Source organism: Vanellus vanellus, assembly GCF_965231255.1.
Source record: "Vanellus vanellus genome assembly, chromosome: 11".
NCBI classification, from domain to species: Eukaryota; Metazoa; Chordata; class Aves; order Charadriiformes; family Charadriidae; genus Vanellus; species Vanellus vanellus.
In genome coordinates this window covers 15,652,035-15,672,460 of record NC_138916.1, presented here as the reverse complement: position 1 = coordinate 15,672,460, position 20,426 = coordinate 15,652,035, and the positions used below count along the sequence as shown (strand labels likewise).

The window sequence follows — 20,426 nt, the reverse complement described above, 5'->3', positions numbered from 1 at the left end:
TGGACCTAAGTGGGTTTGGATCAGCTGCTGCAGTCTCCTAAAATGTAACATCCCTCCAAAATTTCCATATAAAAAAAGTTAGAAATGACAGAATTAGAACATCTTTCTGTGCACGTTTGTGAATGCCAGCGTTCCTAAGGCAGGCGCTTTTGGAAGAGGAACACAGCTCCTCTTTTAAGGGTTTAAATTTTAACTAGTTTCAGGAAAGTTTCAGGGGTTTGTTTCCTTGAATGGTTTCACGGTCAGTTGATTAACATACTATTACTTTTTAGTTTTTATGATCATAAATGAAATGGACTGTTGAATATTCTTCTCTTTCTTCTCAGGAAGTTTGCAGTCTCTTTGTTTACTATTTATAATGGTTGTTTTCAATGTTCAAGAGTATTAAAATACTTTAGTAGCAAACAATGTAATATGTATTTATGACTGTAAAATGTATGTTGAATATATGTGTTCTTTGTCTCTCTCTCTCTTTTGTTGATCACCATTTCTGTGAAAATGCTGAACTTTGAGCAAGCTTTCATCATATAAAAATGCGTTTTTCTTCCCCGTCCATATTTTTCTGCATACACATGTGTGTTCTTATGTACATACGCACTGTCACGCAAGCTGTTCTGCTTGTGCATGTGTATAGGATCCAACTCCCACAGGCACTGTTCCCTCCTGCATCTGTGCAGACCCACACAAAGGCTGTTTCTCAGCCATTTGAGATGAAAAGGTTCACTATTACAGTGTAATAGATAGTTAAGTACGTACTGACCTTAACCGAGGGAGTGGGTGTAGTTTACGGAACGACCATGGGCTGTCATTGCAAGGACCCCCAGCTGGATTTCCTGAGTATCAGATAGTAAGCAGAGGCATCACCAGGAATAGTAACTCTGCAAGTAGCCTTAACAAGAGGTATTTCTGGAGGCAAAGCCTCATGCGTATAGCACCTATATGTGCAGGATGCACATTGTAAAGCAGGGCAAGCCCATGCATTCCTCTGTTCCAGGAATCAGCATACTACAACTCGGATTCCTTCCTGCCCTTTAAGAAAAGGCTGCATTATTAAAAGCAGCCAAAAACTATGCCAAGCCTAGCTTCTACTGACATGATCAGCCTTCATAACAGTCAGCTCCAAAGAATGTCGCAGTTTATCTTTTAAAGTTACATTATCGTACCGGTCAGTGCTGGTGGACTCTCCAAGTGATCACCTTTCACATCTTGCTGGATCGGCCAGCGATCCCACAAGAAAATGCCATGTGCAGCTCATTGAAATCAGTGGAAGATGCTGCTTTGACATCTGAAGCATCATGTGCCTGTTGTGTATTTAGCTGCCACCTGACAGGTACAGTATGGGAAAAATAAGTGCTAGGTACTGAAGTATTCTAGGTCCATTTGGACAATTTGAGATGTATATATTGGTGTAATTCCTTAATAGTGATCAAGCAATGGTGATTTATAGTGTGGGAAAACTGAGCTCTGAAAGATTTTGGTGACTGTCCATTCTGAGAATTCTCAGATTTGACTCACCACCTCAGTCATATGTTTGCTATAAAGGATGAGAACATTGGAGCTCAGCCCAAAGTGGGGCAGCATCAAGTACTGTCATTGTTATTTCCCCACTGTGTTAGATTGTTCTCGAACATAAATTCTGATCTGTGTCTGACAAGCCAGATGTTTACTTGCTGTCTTTCATACTCATTTTATTTATTTACTGGGGCTTTTTTTGTATGTACTGTTATACCATATACGGTCCCAGTCCTGCGGTCTGATCCTGTAGGCAGGTAGTGTCTCCCTAGAGGGATGCGGGACGCTCCACACAGCGTTACAGGACTGGAGATCTGTGTTGTCTTTGACTGTTTTTTTTTGTAAGTCAGCGCTGACACTTACTGTTGACCTGATTCAGCTGTGAGAGTTTTCCTCTGAAAGAGATCTTTTACAAGCAGATCCAACCCCTTGAGCAGGGACTGGAAGCTCTGAGATGCTTCACAGCAAATTTGGGAGCTTGGCTGGACTTGGCAGTTGTCAGTTCCTCACATCTTTCTACTTCATTTTTTGTCCTTAAACCAAAGGAGATTAAACTGGTTAAGAGATTAAGTCCAGAAGCCAATAGCTAGAAATATGGGCTCTTTTCACAGCTATGGGCGAATCACATTTATCCTTCTGTGGCCTGGATTTTCTGTCTGTAAACTGAGGGATAATAGTACTTAGCTTTGTAAAGCCCTTTGCTCTCCTGGGGTGAAAGCAGCAAAACAAGTGCGAAGTATTATGATTCGTTACCTCCAGTTGAAATTCTTACACTGATCATGTCTGCTTTTCTGTTGGTTTGGTTTCTTTAAATGTTCAGGGAGAATCATAGCGAAATTGAGAGACGCAGGAGAAATAAGATGACACAGTACATCACCGAACTGTCTGATATGGTACCCACTTGTAGCGCGTTGGCTCGTAAGCCTGACAAGTTGACAATTCTTCGGATGGCCGTTTCGCACATGAAATCAATGAGGGGCACTGGAAACAAATCTACTGATGGAGCTTACAAGCCTTCATTTCTTACAGAACAGGTAGATTTTTTGCAAATGTCTGTTTCCTCTGGTTTGTGGTCTTAAATGATGTTAGGAAATGCTGAGAGGAGTAGAGTCTCAGCTTGGTCCTTCGCTGTTGCGTAGTAACTGGTGCAAGCTACATATCCAAGATGTGAATACAGACAATTTTGTGTGACTGTTTGGACTTGATCTTAACTGTATGACAAATCCCTCTCTCTGAAGCAGCAGAGTGGGCGTTCTTATCATTGGAGTGGGCGTTCTTATCATTGAGGTCTGTCCATCTGAAAAGCAAGTCACTTGCAGTCTGTCATCACTGGAAAGGAATTTTCACATCCAGAACTGCCTTCTTCCCATCCTAACAAAGATTCTCTAAAATAGGTAAAAATGAACCTGCAAAGACCTGCCTCTCCCTCCTGGGTTTAGAGGAAGGTTAAAAACATTATTTAGTCTTAATGCCTAAGTTCCCGGCAGCTGAACTGGGCAGAGATGAATCCCATCTGTACTGGCTGAGGTACCTCCTTGGTCACATTTTTGATGGAAGAAGGAAGATGCACCCAGTGCTTGAAGGAAAACCGTGTTTAACTGAGCACGCTGGAAATTCCTACCACCTTCATTGTTTTTGAAGTCCTATGGGTGTAATGTGCATTTTTGTGGTCTGAACGATTTAAGCAGTTACACATGTAAGTTGTGGCTGGAGGCAATACTTCTTTCTATTAGAGAAACAGCAGCTGCTGCTGACCTCTCAGTGTTCTCACCTCTATTTATTCTGGCTTTCCTGAAGCGTGTTTCTAGAGGGACTGTGCCATTCAGCTGGTTGTTGGTAGGGTACCCTCGTCACTTCTCATTGCAGCTTTTTGGGGTTCCTTGAACCTTGCAAAATGACAGCATTTATCTTCATCTTTGTTAATAATGTATGCAAAACAGGTCTCATTATCCTCTGTATAGTACAGGCAGCTATGCAGTGAGGTTTTGTATTTAGTCAGTGGTTCAGAATTGATATGCTTTCTCTACAATGAAGTGGCAGAAGTTGATGGTCTTTTAAGTATTTCTTGAGATGAGTTATCTGTTTCTTTACTGGAATTTGCTGGATTTTGATCCTCACTTTATCAGCTAATATCTGCCACTTGCAGATTTAATGCAGAGCCGTCTAACCTGGAATGGGACTCTGATTGTCCAAAGCTGTCTGTCTGAGTTCCAGATGCAGTACCTTAACAAGCTCTGGTGGTCACTGGAGCCACCAGGCAAAGGCTGTTTGAGCTTGTTTCCCAGGAATTGGAGTGGTAGTTGTCATCCTTTCCCGTGAGAGGTTTTCAAGCTATGTTAAGCAAAGGTAGCATTGCTGTGTGATGCATGCAGACAGCTGTCTGCATGTGCAATTGAAGATATTGAGAGTCTAAACCCAGTGCCCAAAAGTGAGGGACAGAAGTACTTTGCTTTGAAGGTCTATGGTCCCCCTTGCAGTCCTCAGGTAGGGTTGGGTCTCTGGGTGCTGCCTCTCAGGTGGATGTGTGGGTGTCTCAGGACAGAAGAACCCAGGATGAGGAGCAGGGGACCGTGTAAAGAAAAGGCCAAAGGCAGAGGTGTTCCAGACCCTTTGGATCTCTGAGGCTTCATATTCACAGGTTGGAAAAAGAAAGCAAGAAGTGGTAGAAATTTCTTGTGTAGTGGCTCAGGGCCCCAAATGGGAGGGGAGGGTGGGGATTGCTGTCCATGTTCCCATTATGCTTTCTTCCTTTTATCCAGTGACTGTTCAATTTACAAACAGAGCTCATCCGGGGGGGGAACAAAACAAAAACCAATCAAGAAACCAGAAAGACTTGTTGGTTTCTTTCCAACTAAATTATTCAGAACTTTTAATTAAGGGATGAGTTTTCCATGTGAGTTATAGCTGTTCATTTCCTCTGTTTATACTGTGAATAACTTTTTATTTTTTTAGTGTTAGATGCCTATCGCACAATATGCAGTGAGTTTTAGTTACTTAATTTTCCTAAAGAACATCACCAGGTGAAAGGCAATAAAGGAAAACAAAGTGGTGTTTGTTATTAAGATCAGCAATTTATGGCTTGCTGCAAGTTTGGTTGTGGTGTTATGTCAATACTACAGTGACAATTTCTGCCTAGGTTGTGATCAGTTCCTAAGATCGCAAGAAAACAATACTCTTTGGCAGTGACAGATGTGTTACTTAATTCCCTTTTCTTGCTGGCATTCTAATCAAATCCTTTCTTTGGAAGGAACTGAAACATCTTATCCTGGAGGCTGCAGATGGGTTCCTGTTTGTAGTTGCAGCTGAGACGGGAAGAGTGATCTACGTATCAGATTCTGTGACTCCTGTGCTGAACCAGCCGCAGTCTGAATGGTTTGGCAGCACTTTGTACGAACAGGTTCATCCAGACGACGTGGAAAAGCTGCGAGAACAACTATGTACATCCGAAAACTCTATGACAGGTCAGATATGTCTGATGTATGCTTCTATGTGTTATGGATCCCTGCAGATTTTTTCTGACATTCAAAATGCCTGGTTTAAAAATCTGGTAAAAATGAAATTCAGCAAGATTAAACTGCATTTTCTTGCAGGCAGTGCAGTAATATAAAACTTCTTTTGCATGACTACGTTTTGTTTCCTATTTGTTTGACTTCAGTCAAACCACCTTCACATAGCTCTGCATTCAAACTTCTGGCTTGGTTAGGTTTGGAATCTGGATTGTTTTCAGGCTTGCTCTGGAAATCTGGATTGTTTGCCTTTCATCCCCAATGAACTTGTGACTTCTTGACAAATGTGTGTTTCTTTAGGGCAGTGTTTATTTTGAAGGCAAAAATCATACTTTAGACTTTTCCGTTTTCATAAAAGTTCCTTGTGGTTTGCTAACAGGAATCCTGGGGAAAAAAATCCAGTGTTTGGCAGTTGAAAATCTAGTGGATTTTAAATGGGAGGCTTGCTCCTGTAGCAGTGGTGTAAGTTAGCTGTAAGTTGACTCCCAATCATTTTGCACATAAAACTAAACCATATTCATATCTTCAGCGTAACTCTGGTTTTTACAGTTATTTATGCTCAAGACTGCCAATAAGAAACTACCCTTGTCTTTAATAGGATACATGTATGTTAGAGCTATGAGAATTAGCTAAATCCTGTTTTAACTCAAACTTGGAAAGGAGGAAACCCAACTTCTCTTTTTATTCTTCCATATAGTATGTTTATAGCTAAAGGAAAAAAGCTAGGGGAAAATATAACAAGATCCTGATCCATGCAGAAGTCACATAATTTTTCCTTGCTTTAGTAATTCAGAATTCTGACCTGGTTTGCTGGAAGTTTTTGTTGTGTTTCATAACTCAAAGGACAGTGATCCAGTTTTGAGTGAACCTGCACACTGTTTACAGCTTCCATGTCAAAACAGTGCCAAATTCATGATTTCCTGTGGTTTTAATGTGATGTGGTTTTGGCAGAGCTTTCGTGTATTCAAATTGGAAACTCAAAGCAAAATTCTGTGGTGAAAATCCAGATGGATCAAAACCAAGTGAACAGCTAGGGGAACCTGTGCAGAGCAAAACAGCTGAGTTTCATACCACGAGACTTGCAAAAGAGCACAACCTCTGTTTTTATTATGTAGCATGTAATACGTTTTAACATATGTACCATCTTCCTCCAATAAGCAATTATTCTGCAGCCTCAGTGAACAGTCGTATTTTGACTTCCAGAAGTTGTCAGTTATGGGGCTTAACCTGCTCAAACTAGAGCAGGACTAGACAAATGTAGAGCACTGCTGAAAACCCAACTCTGTATTTTTTCCAGTTTTAACCATGTGTTTTTCTTTTACGTTGAATTCATCTGTAGCCAGTGGAAAGAGAAGTTCAAATAATAGTATTTATAGGGCTAAATCTTTTTCCTACCTGAGTCTTTTGGAGTTGTCAGATTGACACAGAAAGCCTGTAAGCTGTATATGGTCATCTGAACATTTTCCCAGTATGAGGAAACCGTCAGCCTGTTTAGAGCCAGGGTAGCGCTCCTTAAGGTGCAGAGGCAGGCTGGGTATAGAAAGGTGCTTTTTAGGGACTGGAGGGTGTGTGTAATTACAACTGTTCCAAGCAAGTGCAAGTAAGAACAGTGCGTAATTGGTCCTAACTATATGGAGCACATTGTGCAAGTTTTCCTTTATGAAGTTATTGTGGTTACATGTACAGTGCAACTTTATGGCTTGTGAGATGTTCAGCTGGCCAAAGACACAATCGTCTGTCTGTTTCTGAATCAAGCATAGACATATAGTTAGTTGTATGAACATCATCTCTCATAAAGTCACCATAGAACAGATTTGTAAGGTGTCTGCTACATTTTTCTAGCTTTTTAATAAAATTAGTGTAAAGCAAGTAATGTCATCATCCTGCTTTTTAAGTGTTTTTTTTAAAACTTGTGACTGGTGAAGTACATTTAGTTAGTATACTACTAGTTTTGTCATTCTGTGGAGCATATAGATAAACAGAAAGCTCAAGATTTGTTATACTAAACTTGCATTTCCTTGACTCCGTAAGGTACCATGAAATAAGAGAAGCGGTTTTCTATAAGGGCTGTCAGTTCAGCATCAATTTGCTTATAAACAGCATGCAACAGGACTTCAGCAGCATCACTGTCGCTCCTTTGAGATATGTTTGTGGGAGCAAGGTGATTCTAGAGTCCGTTCAACCAGTTACACTTTCCTTCCTGTAACACAAACCATATTGAGAGTAGCAGCTTTGTAACAGGTAGGAATAAAATGAAATATTGCAGTGAACAGAAATAATGGGTGCCTTACTGACATTTTAAAAGAAGTCAAGCAGGCAAATGCACTTCCTTTAAGTCAGTGTTTACCAAACCATTTGGGCAGCCCCCAAGTATCTCTTGGCTTTCCAGAGTTATGTTTTGTGCAGAACAAAGGGCAATGCACAGCTTGAAAGAGATGCAAACCGCAAGCCAGGCAGCGGCGTTTGACATTTTTCCTGCTCAAAGTGAAGTTCAATGCAGGCAGCAGGAAAATCCTCATCTTTTAGTGACCTCTGGCTGTTGAGCACAGGATCTGCTAAGGGAAATGAAGGGGTTTGCAGGTGAAAGTGTAATTATATGTTAGGATTTTTAATTTTGCTCTCTTCCTCATCCTCTCAGGGTCCATTTTCTAAACTCTATAACCTCCACCTTCAGCCCTTGAACTGGGGAATCAATGACAGTGTCTTGACAAAGGAGAAACTTCACTTGCCTTGCGTCAGATCAGAGCAACATCCTTTGGTTATATTTATTTGTCCTGTTACAAGTGCTGATCGTTAGCGCTGTGTTGCTGGGGTTTTCCCAGCACCTCTTAGCAATCCTGCTACCCAGAGAAGCTGCTCCAAACCCGAAGACTTGGGAGACTGCCACTGCCAAAGGGGAGCGGCAGAGAATGACCCGGCAGAGAAAGCAGGCTCCCGCTCACATTTCTGCCCCCAGGAATAAGACTGGGGCTGGGGCTGTGGTTGCATGAGCGTTTCTTTGGCAGTCACACCAGCTTATGCAATCCTCACCTCATCTCACCCTCTCCTTCTTTGGCATTTGTGTGGTACTATGATGAGTCACATCAAGGGGGCTGACCCAGCCAAAAGCTAAGCTAAGCAAAAAAACCCTGGGTTTGGTAGAGACAGCTCTTTGGCCCTCCTTGTCATAGGGTTGCTTGAACTTGCTGGTTGGTGTGCTATCACCAAGGAGAAGCAGGGAGTGAATAGTTAAAGGTAAGGAGAGGTCAAGACTTCAGGAGCAGTAAAAGCATATGCCAAATTGAAGTGGCTGTTTAACTATGGCCTAAACCACATAGCACGTTTGGGGAGTTACTTGCTTGCTCTATTTTTAACTCTCAGGATATGGGGAAGGATGGATAGTTTCTATTCCATTTTATATCCTTGGAGAGTTTATTCCCTGGAAATGGAACAATTGTCTGCTTGTTTGTTGTACATTAATTGCTAACACATTGTAGCAACAGAAAAGCTGAACGTGAAGTATATGTATGGTTTGAAATGCTCTAGAAAAGACAGCAGCTGAGACTTGATGATAGCAACAAATAGTGCTCCCAAGAAGTCTTTACATGCGTCGTGGGCATGATTAATCAGGATGGGGCAGATATTCAGAGTAATAATTTATTTTCCCTCTTTGTTCTTGGAACTCTGCAGATGGGAAAACAAATCATTTCAAATATGGATGAAGATCATATCTCACAGTAGGATCCATTAGCAAAGACTTCTTTGCCCTTGGGATGCAATGAGGAAACTTGATGGATGTTGGGTTCAGATGCAGGTTCCGGGTTGGGAGTCGTGAAGGGCTGCATAACACATAGCACGGTGGAATCCTAATGCAAGCAAAAGCCTCTAAACAGCTGCAGACAAAAAATCTCTGATGGTGCAGAGAACAGGCAGAACTTAGATGTAAGTGCAAAGAAAAACAACTTTTGAAGAATACCTCGGTTACATTTACTCTCCAAAAAATAACTGAGCAAGTGTTGTAGTAGACTGTCCTTCTGTTAAAATCTAGTGTTCCAGAGCGCTTTGCCAAACTGTTTTCTACCAATCTAATTCTCTATAAGCGGTTCATGAAAGAGTAGGATGAGGAATATAGGTACCTCTGTATGGTTGCCTGGAAATACTCCAAGTGATTCCATGATGTGTCTGAGATGTGCTTGTCAAGGCTGAGTGTCCCTGTTCCTGCAGCCAGCATCTCCAGTGTTGCAAATAGGAAACACCCAAGTTTATTATATTCAATTTCGAGCTCCAAACAGCACGTAGTAATCCAGCTATACCGTCTTCCTTCAGCCTCACTCTCTATAGCTAAGGCGAGGCAGGGAACAGCATACGTAATCCCTTCCATGGCGCGAAGACTCCTCAGGACATTCAGGCTCAGAAGGAGTCCTTGCAAACTGTTTTAGCCGAGCAGTTAAGGGGTGCTGAAACTGTGAACCTCTGACTGCAAGAAAATGATGAGAACCAGAACCTCCACAGCTTTCATTTTCAAGTGATTTAAAAATGACTAAGTCAGTTTACTTGCTAGCTGAGAAAGATTAATTGAGGTTAGTTCTGGACAAAACTTGTATGCCAAGTTTAATCTTGGCATGATATTTTATTGCCATATTTTATAAGACCAGAAAAGTAGAACTTCATGATGGAAATGGTGCCTGACCACAGCAAAAGTTGAGCTGATAGATACCTTTTTAGAAGAAAAGACCATTGTGTGACAATTCACTGTAGTTCATTAATATTATGGAAACATGACTGTGTTGCACAAGCAGAGATTTGGATTGGGGAACCTGTCTCACGGACCTTCAAATAGTATATTGTCTTGCAATGATGGTTTCAGCGTGTGCAGTTTTCTGTCCAACTGCAAAGCTTTCTGTTACCAAGCACAGTTTGTAGACACAGCCACAAAATCCAGATGCTGTAAATAGAGTCAAATTGTCTGTAAAAAATAGAAAAATAGTGTTAAATTCAAGAGAGCAGTGCCAAAGACCAGTGGAGGAGCAAAGTAAAGCTTTCCCCAGCACTGAACAGATGGGAAGTGCTCAGCAAACAGTAAATAACCATGTGAAAGAGAAGATTAGGAATAACTTCTCTCTAGAACAGATACTTTTCCTGAAAATCAGCGCAGGATTTTTTGTGCTGTGAGCAGTCTTATACTCCCATGTCAGTTTTCCAGCTCCGATTTCTATGTGATCCTTCTTAGAAGAAAGGGAATTCTCATACACGCAGCCAGTGAATGCAAATGTGGCTCTTATTCATGGTCACTGTTTTGAACCTGACTTCAATGAATGATTTAGGAGAGACTCCAACTGATATGGACAAGAGCTGGATGAGAGTCGTATTTGGCTTCATGTGCAAAATTCTCTGAAGAAATTCAAATTCAAAGACTAACTTGAGGCATGACCAGAAACTCAGCCCTGGCTATTATGCCTTAAATGTCATCATCAGTAACAATAAAGTTCATGTCTAATGAAAAAATAATATATTATCAAAACATTCAATTAAGGGGATGACTTCTGCACTATATTAGCAAACCAGGGAGCTTCTCTGTTGGAAATTGGATCAGCCTATTTATTAAATTTAAAACAAAACAAAACAAAAACCACAAATGAACAAACAAAATGGTAAAAAAGTCTATTTTAGGTATTTGTGCCAAAAAATTTGTACCAAAAATACATTGTCCGATGCTCTGTCTTCCCTGTGTCTTTTGTAGAAATTAAGATATTTGCCAAAGATGGATGTTTGTCTACCCAGGCTTCTTAACTCTCCTTGAAAAGAAAAAAATTTAAAAAAAATGCCTTTTGTTCAGAGAAGTGTGTCCTTGCTGAGACAGTCAACAAAATCAGGAGCTGTAGTAAAGCTCCTTTGGGACTTTGTTCTCTGGCCTTTGGTTCTGAAGAGCACATTTATCAGAGGTTTATGCATCAGAAAGGTTCTTTGCGTGTAAAGGGCTGTTTCAACTGACAGCGCTTGATTTCTTTATTTTTTTTTTTTACTTCTGTCTGTGAACTCTTTTAAGTACATGAACCCTAAAGAACCATCTGTCTCTGAAATGTGCCCAGCCCAGCAGCTTAGCAAGTCAGAGTACAGAGAATTAAAACCAGATCTCAGTATTTTAGATTTTAACATCTTAGCACAGGACAAATGACCTAGTAAGACCATTAGCCTCTGGGCAGGTAGGGAATGAGTTGTATCAGTTTTTGTTTATAGAGGGAGTTAATGGCTACTTGTGCTTTTTATCCCAGGATGAAACAGTATTCATCATCAGCTGTTTTCATGGAATGTCCATGAAACAAAACAACCTGTAGGGTGAAGACAAGCAGGCATCCACTAAACGACACAGCAAAGCAGGCAGGATGGGGAGGAGAGAAAGTTTCCATATACGTGATATAAGATGGCCTGAAAACTTTTATGTCTCTGCAGGACCGTCCGAAACTTGACTCTTAGTATTTTATGGGATTTTCCATCTACACACACATACCCCTACACCCCCCACTTCAGTCTTTAGAAGGGTGGAGGCTGGAGACTGCTGTGCTGGGGTTATTGCACCTGCAATGGAAGGGAACAGAGATTTTTGAAAACAGAAGCTTCAAGACTGAGGTTGTCCCCTCTTTTTCAGGACATGAATTCTTGAAACGTACTGCCATGTATAGAATGTATATGAGTGATTCATGTGAACAGAGTATTTCAGTTTTTAGTCTGTTTTTACTGTAGAAAAAGCCAATTTTGGCAAGGCATCTTTTCCTATTTTAAGTGTTAGGTCTTGGAAGAGATTTGGCTCGTTGCTGACAACTACCAAATCACCATGTGATACCTGTTTTTCAGCAAAGTTATGTGGTCCCACCGGCATTGCGGAGACTGAAGAGGATGTTTCAGATGTAAGACTTTCCGTACACACCAGCCCATTGCCTTGCCATTGTTCCAAGGAGAAAATCTGCCCACATTTTTGTGGACTGTTTGTTCTCATAGCAGGAAGGTCTCAGTGCCAGCCTGTGAACTTGGGCAGTGCCAAGCATAGGAATTTGAGGGGTTTCAGCTTGTTTTTTTTTCAGCTGGCAGGGTTTTTACAGATAGGATGGAGGATGTTCTGCTTCTTCCATCCCCATTCTGTTTGCAAGCAAAGGAATTAGTGCAGTGGATGCTTAGGAGCGGGAAACAAGGAAGCTGTGCATGTATGGCATCTACATCTTGGCTATCCCGTCTGTGCGTGCTTAGAAGCGATGCCCAAAGCCTCTGTGTCTTCAGCTTCTCTTCTGGTGTCGTTTGGTTTGATCAAGCACAATTTGCCAACTCCATGTGACAAAACAGGAAAGCTTAGTGGGTGAGCGAGAGCTGTCCGAGCAGTCTGTGAATGCTCTGGGGTCTCCAGAAGGAAGACAAGGAAAGTTTTAAATATTCTGTGCATTAAACTACACCTGTGGGACTTCATTTTTCCTTTGCAAGTGGATTGCCGTGTTTTTCAGTTGAAGTGAATGAAACAAATCCTTCATTCATTCATTTGTGACTGTGTGACCAGTGACTGTGGTCCCGTGATCTTACAAGGGTAACGTGGAGGGTGGAATTAGGCTTTTTGTGTTGTTTATGTGAGAAAGGGGACTTTAAGGCCTTAGAGGGCCATTCCTGCCCTTTGGCACACTAGACAGTACCACAGAAATAGGAAAAACCCAGTCTGCTCTCAAAAAATAGGTACTTTCAAATGATCATATTTTAAACGTATGGTACATTTAATCTCTCTAACTTATTCCAAGAGAATTTTGTTTTGCTTTGGTCTCTAGGGCTGTTTCTGGGGGGAAAAATATCCCAAACGTTGGGAGAAGCCAGCTATGTATAAAACAGTTCATAAAGCAACTCCTACACAAACACAGTGACCCAGTGGTCTCCCTGCTGCTGAGACACTCCGTTTGGGTGGATAGTGCTGGAAGGAAAACTGGAGATAATATGTTGCATTTTTTTAAAACTACTTTGGTAATTATAATGGTGGTTTAAAGAGGTCAGTACATGTTTTTAGCAAAATAAGGAAGCAGCTTTAGCCTAGAACTCTGAGACAGACTTATTACACCTGATTAGCATTAGGGAATTAGAAAATTAGGTGGATTTTCAGGTGTTTGGGCATGCACGTGCAAGTGGGTTTTGCAGCTGTTATTTCTCTTCAGTCTCCACCGTGAGTTTCTCACTTGGAAACTGCCGCGTACTTAGGTCTGTTATCACAGATGTTTGACTGGATCGTTTTCAGTTGCTGGGTTTCAAGGGTGGTGGGGTTTTGTAATGTTTATTCAACATGCTCTGTTTTGTTAAACGCGATGAAATATATGGAGTTAGTGATTTTTTTCTCCCTTTAAAAATTACTAGTGTTTCACAAATACCTGACCAGCTTCTTTGGTTAATACATTGCCAACAAAGCAGTCGGAGCATGCCTCTTGGAGCTTTTTGTCCCTGGCCCTGCTAGCAACCCTCTGTAAATCTCAGGTGCTTCACTGCTTTGATGGGAACTCCACAGGTGCTGGGAGGGTGCAGTATTAGCCTTGACATCTGCCCTGTGGATCGCTTTTTAAAGGAAAGCTTTTCCTTTAGCCTAATTTGAATGCCGTGTTGTCTCAATGAAGTTAATACAATGCACTAAAATATTTTAATATTATGTGAAGAGCTATAGCAACAGGCTAGGGAGGCAAAGGGAGGAGTGGTTTCTGGGAGTGACAGTATTCCACCCAAGTGTCTGCTTGCTTTGAAAGGGGAATAAATGACTTATCCCAAGCTGCTGCCATCTCTCTTTTCTTAGCTGAAGCTCTCATATTTCTTAATACTGGGACAGCAGAGGCAGGACTTCCACGGTCTTTGATCCTTCCCTGGCCTTCCACTGGCTTGCTGAGACCAGGGTACCCACTTGCTCCTCACTGATACCCTGCACAGAGCTGGGTGGAGAGAACGGCTCCCATATAGCAGCACATAACCAGAGTGGTAACACGGCCCACTGTCGGTTTTCTGTGGTTTGATCTGTTTTATTGTAGTACCTTAGATCTGAACTTATGTCATCAAACATTCTTTTTTCTGTTTTCATAGTATGGAGACTTTTGCATGTAATTTGTAAGTGTCTTGAGTCTTCAAAAAGAGAATTAGAACCTATAATGATGTTTTGCCCCACAAACCTTATTTTAATTGAACTAAAGGAGTAATCTGTAAACACAACCAGACAGCATCCTTGGGCCTTTTGTTCTCCTCTCTCTTCCTCCTTATATGTTTAAATTTAATTCTGTCCCCAGCAAAATATCTCACAAAGTCATCTTGCAGTCATTATTTATTTCCTCTACTGCGCTATTCCATGATGTTTCACCAGCTCATATGGAACAGACCACAGCCAAATTTCAGAACCAGACGATCCTAGTATTTACTAATAAAGCATATATCCCGGTTATTTGAGTTAGATAATGAAGTACAAGTAATACTGAATGCCAGGAGCTGGAGCTTTTTTGGCAGAAGTGTTTTTCAGTAAAGCTTCCTGCTGAGCATTCAGCTGAAACAGATAGGTTAATTTAAAAGCTACTTACAACCTTTATGTATTGATTTATTGTGCAGCTGTGAATGGTAAAAGAATAAGTTACGTATTGCAGAGTTATTTTGGATAGCTGTCCTGTCATGGGAGTCTCTGCTGATGGTGGTTTGGAGTAACTGTTTCTGGGGGTTTTCCATCTTTTTTCTACTTATAGAAAGTCTGCTCTGTCTCTTGAGGAGCTCTTTGTATCTTGGATCACTGGCAGGCTTTAGGATGATAATTTTCTCCAGCTCAGGCTTTCCTTCAAATACATCTGATAATTGTAACAGAAGTGCTACGCCAACTGCCCAGCTCCTGGAACCATGAACTTGGTGATATTTATTTGTTTAGTGGCTGAGCCTGAAAGTACCTGCAGAGATCAGAATGCGGTTCTCAGAACTTATACAAACCTATAGCAAGATAAAGCTGCTGCTAAACCTTAAATGGACAATGCAAGGATGAAAGAAGAAAGGACCATCATCCAGCTTTATAGACAGGGAACTGGAAATGGAGAGAGATGCTGTTGTATTTATGTCTAGGAAGAGCTTGCACATCTGTGTGGACTTCTATAAGCTATTTTTAGTATGCTGAATGTTTCCCATACATAAGATAACCATTGTTGAGAGTTAAAATGTATTTTAACTTAACCATTGTTGAGAGTTAAAGTACATTTAGTCCTTAAAATGTTTTTTGGGATTTTTTTTTTTGTGTTATAACTTTCAGCATGTGCTTTGAATTATTTTCTTAGGTTTTCATGTCCAGTTTTTCCAGATCCATCAGCAGAGTGACTTGCATGGGATCTGTAACACTATCCCTTCAGATAGTCCCTTAAAATGAACTCAATAGTAAGGCTGAAAAGCCCACATAGTTTCCTATTCAATTTAATTAAAATGATGCATATTTGCCCAAAATTGTGGAGAATTACAGACTGGTTAGTCAAACATGAAGGCAGGAACAGCAGAGACCTTTTGGCCTCATGAGCTTTTATAAGAACAAGTTGTATTAAGCAAACAGCTGTGTAATGTGAGGGGTTTCTTATTGAAAAACAAGAGGGGGTGAGAAAGCTTTCCAATTCCCCCTTTGTGGGTCAGTGTCTCCAGTTAGTAAGTAGGGGACAGACAGATATTTAAAAATAGCTACATTTCAATTGCATTACTTCTTTTTTTATTATTTTTTAACTTTGCTGTTGATTGGATCGACTCTTCATTCTATTGTAAGAATGTCATAACTTGACTCTAATGCTTATACAACGCCTTTTGCAATTAGATGATGTAAACCTTAACATATTTAGAGAGGTTCAAATAGTCCCCCTGAGAAGCTAGGCTAGTGAGGAGAGTGAGCTTTGATGGTTTATGTTTATAAGTGGAACATTAGCCATCGTTACGAGATAGGTAGTTCAAGAATTTTTTCATGAGTGCAGAGGGAAGAATGAGCAATAGAGAGCATGTCCTGGTTCTAAGTAGCATCATGAAAGTGGAGTATTTGATACAAGTGAAATTGCTTTTCCTTATTTGGGTTAATTTGTTTCAGGTTCTATACTGATGCATCAAGAGGTTATCACTCGATATAAAGAAAGATAAATCAGCCACCCAGCCTGCAGTCTTCTTTTGAAAGCATAATCGTGTTTATTTCTCATTTAAGCTGATTATGCCTTGACGAGCATACAGTCGTTATGAGATTTTTATAGACTTTCTGAGAATCATTGTGGATTATATTATTGAGAATTTTTATCTACAGCTACAGTGTCTTGAGAATTCATATTGCTTACATGAGCTTGGACCCTGTTTGTAGCTGCACTTCCGCTGCTGGCTGTCCACAGGCAAGAGAAACCATTTCTTTGGACTTTGGTGTCCTCATCTTTAAAACAGGAGTGAAGGTGTCGATCTCCTCTGAAGGTTGCTTTAATGTCTGCCAACAGCAACTGCTTGAAGCCAGTTATTTATTTCGTGTACGGATATATTCGTTTATCAGTGTATTAGCAATGCTTTGTAACGTGGCGCAGGGGGGTAGGGATACGGTGCTGCCGCCTACTGCACGATGAAACAGGTACACGAGAGCAGAGAAGCCCCGGTGCGTGAGAGCTAAAGCAGTCTCATAGCACTGGGGTGGAAGGCACTGCCAGCTTTGGAACAAGAACAACTGGATTTTATGCCTGCCATGCCACAAGCTTCTTGGTTGATAGGTGTGCTGTATAATGACAGCTGGGAAGTCCTGCGTGGTCCCCGATTTTGTTCCAGGCTGTGTGAGGCTGACTGATTTTACAGTTGAACTGTATTCTCAAGGGGTATTGGTGTACCAGTGTCCCCATGGCTTTGTTCTGGAGAAGTTGTACATTTAGATTAGATAATAGGAAGAAATTCTTTACTCCGAGGGTGGTGAGGCACTGGCCCAGGTTGCCCAGAGAAGCAGTGGCTGCCCCGTCCCTGGAGGTGTTCAAGGCCAGGTTGGTTGGGGCTTTGAGAAGCCTGGTCTAGTGGGAGGTGTCCCTGCCCATGGCAAGGGGGAGTAGAACTAGATGATCTTTAAGGTCACTTCCAACTCTAACCATTCTATGATTCTATGGTTAAGTTGGGCCAGGGCACAAATTCCTGTACGGCAGAGGACAGAGGTATAAATGTTGGCTTGCTCTACAGCCTTGCTGGTAGGGTGCAGTCCCATGTGGGGAGGTCCCATTCTCTCTGTACAGTCAGACCAAGTGGTAAGTAAGGCTGGGAAATGTGCGTGGGGAGCCCTTGTTCTCACCTGCAGTGCTACGTCCCTCAAAGTCCTACTGACCCGCTCCTTGAAAGATTTGGTAGGATCATGATTTTAATATCAGGAAAGATGTAGATCCCATCAGCCATCTCCACACGATCAAGGACATGTTCCCCCCGACCATGTCCTGAGCTTCCTGTAAGCCAGGGATTGAAGTTGTGATTATGGTCCATAAAGGCTGTGATACCGGTAAAGGACAACCTGTGCTACCAGACACCTTTCAGGCAGAACCCAGGGGCTCCTGCACCCCCAGGGGAGACAGTCTGGAGAACAGACCCTTTCTGCGTGTGAGTTAAAGCTCTGTGTGCGCTGCTAACAGTGCAGCTCTGATAGTTATTTTGCATGAATCCAAAGTATGAAGGAGAAGAGCCTGCTGCCTGTTCGGAGCCCATCTGCTCTGCATCACTGCGAGCGCTGGCAGCGGTCCCACCTGGCGGTGCTGTGGCCGATGCAGGGGGAGTGCCAGTGCCGGCACGCCGGGGCTGTTTGTCAGCGAGCAGGGGTTTCTGGTGAATGAGTTAAGCATCACGAGTGTGCGGATTTGTTCTGTAAAAACAACCTCATCAGGCTCTTAGTTTCTAGAACTGCGGGTTCTTCGTGGGCTCTCGGTGTGTTGTAAATGTTATCAAGAACTGGTGTCTTATTTTGTCATAGATTTAAAAGACCATTAACTACACAGCAAATAGGAAGTAGTAGCATTAAAATAAACAACAGGTTAGCGGGCATTGCCTGTGAGAGCTGCACTGTAACCTCTGATGGGAGCAAGGGAGGCATCCTGTAAAATCAGTGCTGGTTTGGGGTACACAGTGTTAACTGGTGCCAGTCATGGGGTTCTGCCCTTTGTTTGTAATTTGAAATTAGGGTGGTCTGAAGTCCACCTATGTTTTGAGTGTCCAGGCTATTCTTACTGCTCACGTGTTTGCTTTCCCCTCAATGAGGGGCCAGAGGGATGTATTTTTTTGTGGGTGCAGTTTTATTAGGATTGTATTGTTTGGAGCGTTCACTCCACGTAGATCCTGTCTTTGGTGTGGTGATGCTGAAGGGATGCTCTGTTTTTAGAGGACACTTGGATGACCAGCAGCATATTTCTGATCTATGGCAGTTGCTCTCAGTTTCACCAACCCTACAGTAGATATCTTGTCATTTGTAGGGCAGACACTGGGGCTTTCAGGACAGGGACTGTGTACTCTGATCTGTGTACGTATGTGGTAGATATCCCTGTGCTTTTCTGAACATTACCTTTATGTAAATAATAAAACCCAGAATGCTGAGAGAAGAGCTGTGTGACCTGATTATTTTTTTTTTATATGTATAAAGTTTTATTTGTATATTGTGATCTGCTTCTGGTTTATGTAAACATGAGTTCCTGGAAGGAGAGCCTTCAAATACTGTGTTTGCATTTCAGTTTTGATTCTTAATGTGTTCTTAGATCATCTGTCATTTTTTTTTATATTGGGTTCCACAAGGCGGATGTATATTTTTTTTAAACTTAATAGAGTTTAAAGCACTTGCTCAACTGCATTAAACATGGGATACAAATGTATCCCTTACAATTGTAAGGGTGTAAATTTTTAAAGATTTTTATTTTATTTTAATTGTTGAATTAATGCAGAATAATTGCTTTGTACTGGCATGAGCTTATCAAGAGTAATTTAATATAAATTGATCGAATTTAGGCTATTTAATCTTCTTATTGAAGACATTTTGTTTATGTATTCATAATGCATCCATCGTTCTGAAGAGGAACTCCGCCAGCTGCATACTTCAGTTGGTGTAAAGCTGAATGTTCAGCTGTAGCCGGTGCATCTGTGTAAACTGGTAAATGAAAAATTAAAAAAAGGAAGCGTTTCACTTTGTTTTCTGGAACTTTATTGTTTATCCCAAGCAGTGACCTGTGTCTTATATCTGTACAAATTGTTGTGGAGTCAGTGTCCAACCACCATTGCTGTCTTCACGCACACCTTTCATATCCCGCGGGACAGTAACAGACTTGGCTTTTGATGCTGCACTGCTGAGTGATAAAGACTTTTCTGTGCTGCCTCCCTACAAATGATGAATAGGTCATTTGCAGTGTTGCACTTTTGCGTGATGGGCTGGCAGCTAGTAGTTTTACTTGAGAACACATGTCTTTAAGCTGATCTCTGCCAGTACTTTCTAAAGAATTAACGTACTGATAGAGAGCATCACCATAGAAGAAGTCCTTTGTTCTCTGACCCTTCAGTTTGAGGGTCAGCTTATGTTTGGAGTTGTGTCCAGAAGTATCAGTACCTTGATCATCACTCTGCTTTTATTTTTAATTATTTCCTCTCGTTTTCCTGCATCCCTGTCTCTCTTTTTTCCATTTTTATAGTAAGATAAAGATGTTTTCAGTTTTCATAAGAATTTTTGGGTGCAGTATTCCTGTGTCCTGTTTGTCTTCCCTGAGTAGCCTGTGGAGTATTTGTGATGAGCACAAAGTCATCTTTTGTTATCTTGTCCAAACCAAACTTAGTTTATCCTTTATTTTATTTTGCCTGGAAAGAAATATGTAGACAATCCAGTGGCTGAGAATAATTATAAAATATCTAACTTGTTCTTTGTGAGACACTATCAAGTAAAGCACAAAGCTTGCTGGGTTGCTGAAGGAGGGCAAGGGGAGACTCCGTATATTAATTCAGACTGTTTCCTTACCAGGTCCAAGATTCTGCACAAGGCAGCAGTCCATCTACTGAAGAGTTAGGGGGAAAGAAAACTGTATCATGTACTTTGCCAATAGTATTTTTGTGTGCGTGAGGTCAAAACAAATTTCTTCTGACCTTTGTAAACAGGTAGTAATCTTTTGTTGCAAAAGAGGGGTATTTCCATGTTGCAAACTGGATGTGAATACCATATGACTGTTTTTAAAGACAGCCATTTCAACTTGCCCTCATGTAACAACCCTTCTTTCTAAGTACAGACTGTAGATTCTTAGGAACTGGAAATCCAGCAGAGAAGGCATTTGTGGTAGAATTAGGTGTTGCAGCTTATGGAGTTTTGAATCCACAAAAAAAAAAAAAAAAGAACTGAAAAAAGTAACAAAGAACAGATTGTGTTTGATTACCAGGCTATAAACCTTAGCATACAGTGCTTAAACATGTAGGAAC

The 20,426-nt window shown here is 41.3% G+C and overlaps 1 protein-coding gene across 1 annotated transcript in view; it reads left to right on the top strand.

Annotated features, from left to right (window-relative positions):
* The window catches only part of ARNT2 (aryl hydrocarbon receptor nuclear translocator 2), a gene marked incomplete at both ends in the record, with an annotated part of 102,918 nt that overhangs the window by 35,885 nt on the left and 46,607 nt on the right, over positions 1–20,426 (top strand). Inside the window, 2 exons of the mRNA XM_082488846.1 lie at positions 2,333–2,546; positions 4,760–4,973. Of these exons, the coding sequence (XP_082344972.1) occupies positions 2,333–2,546; positions 4,760–4,973 (428 nt within the window). The remainder of the gene's footprint in view (positions 1–2,332; positions 2,547–4,759; positions 4,974–20,426) is intronic.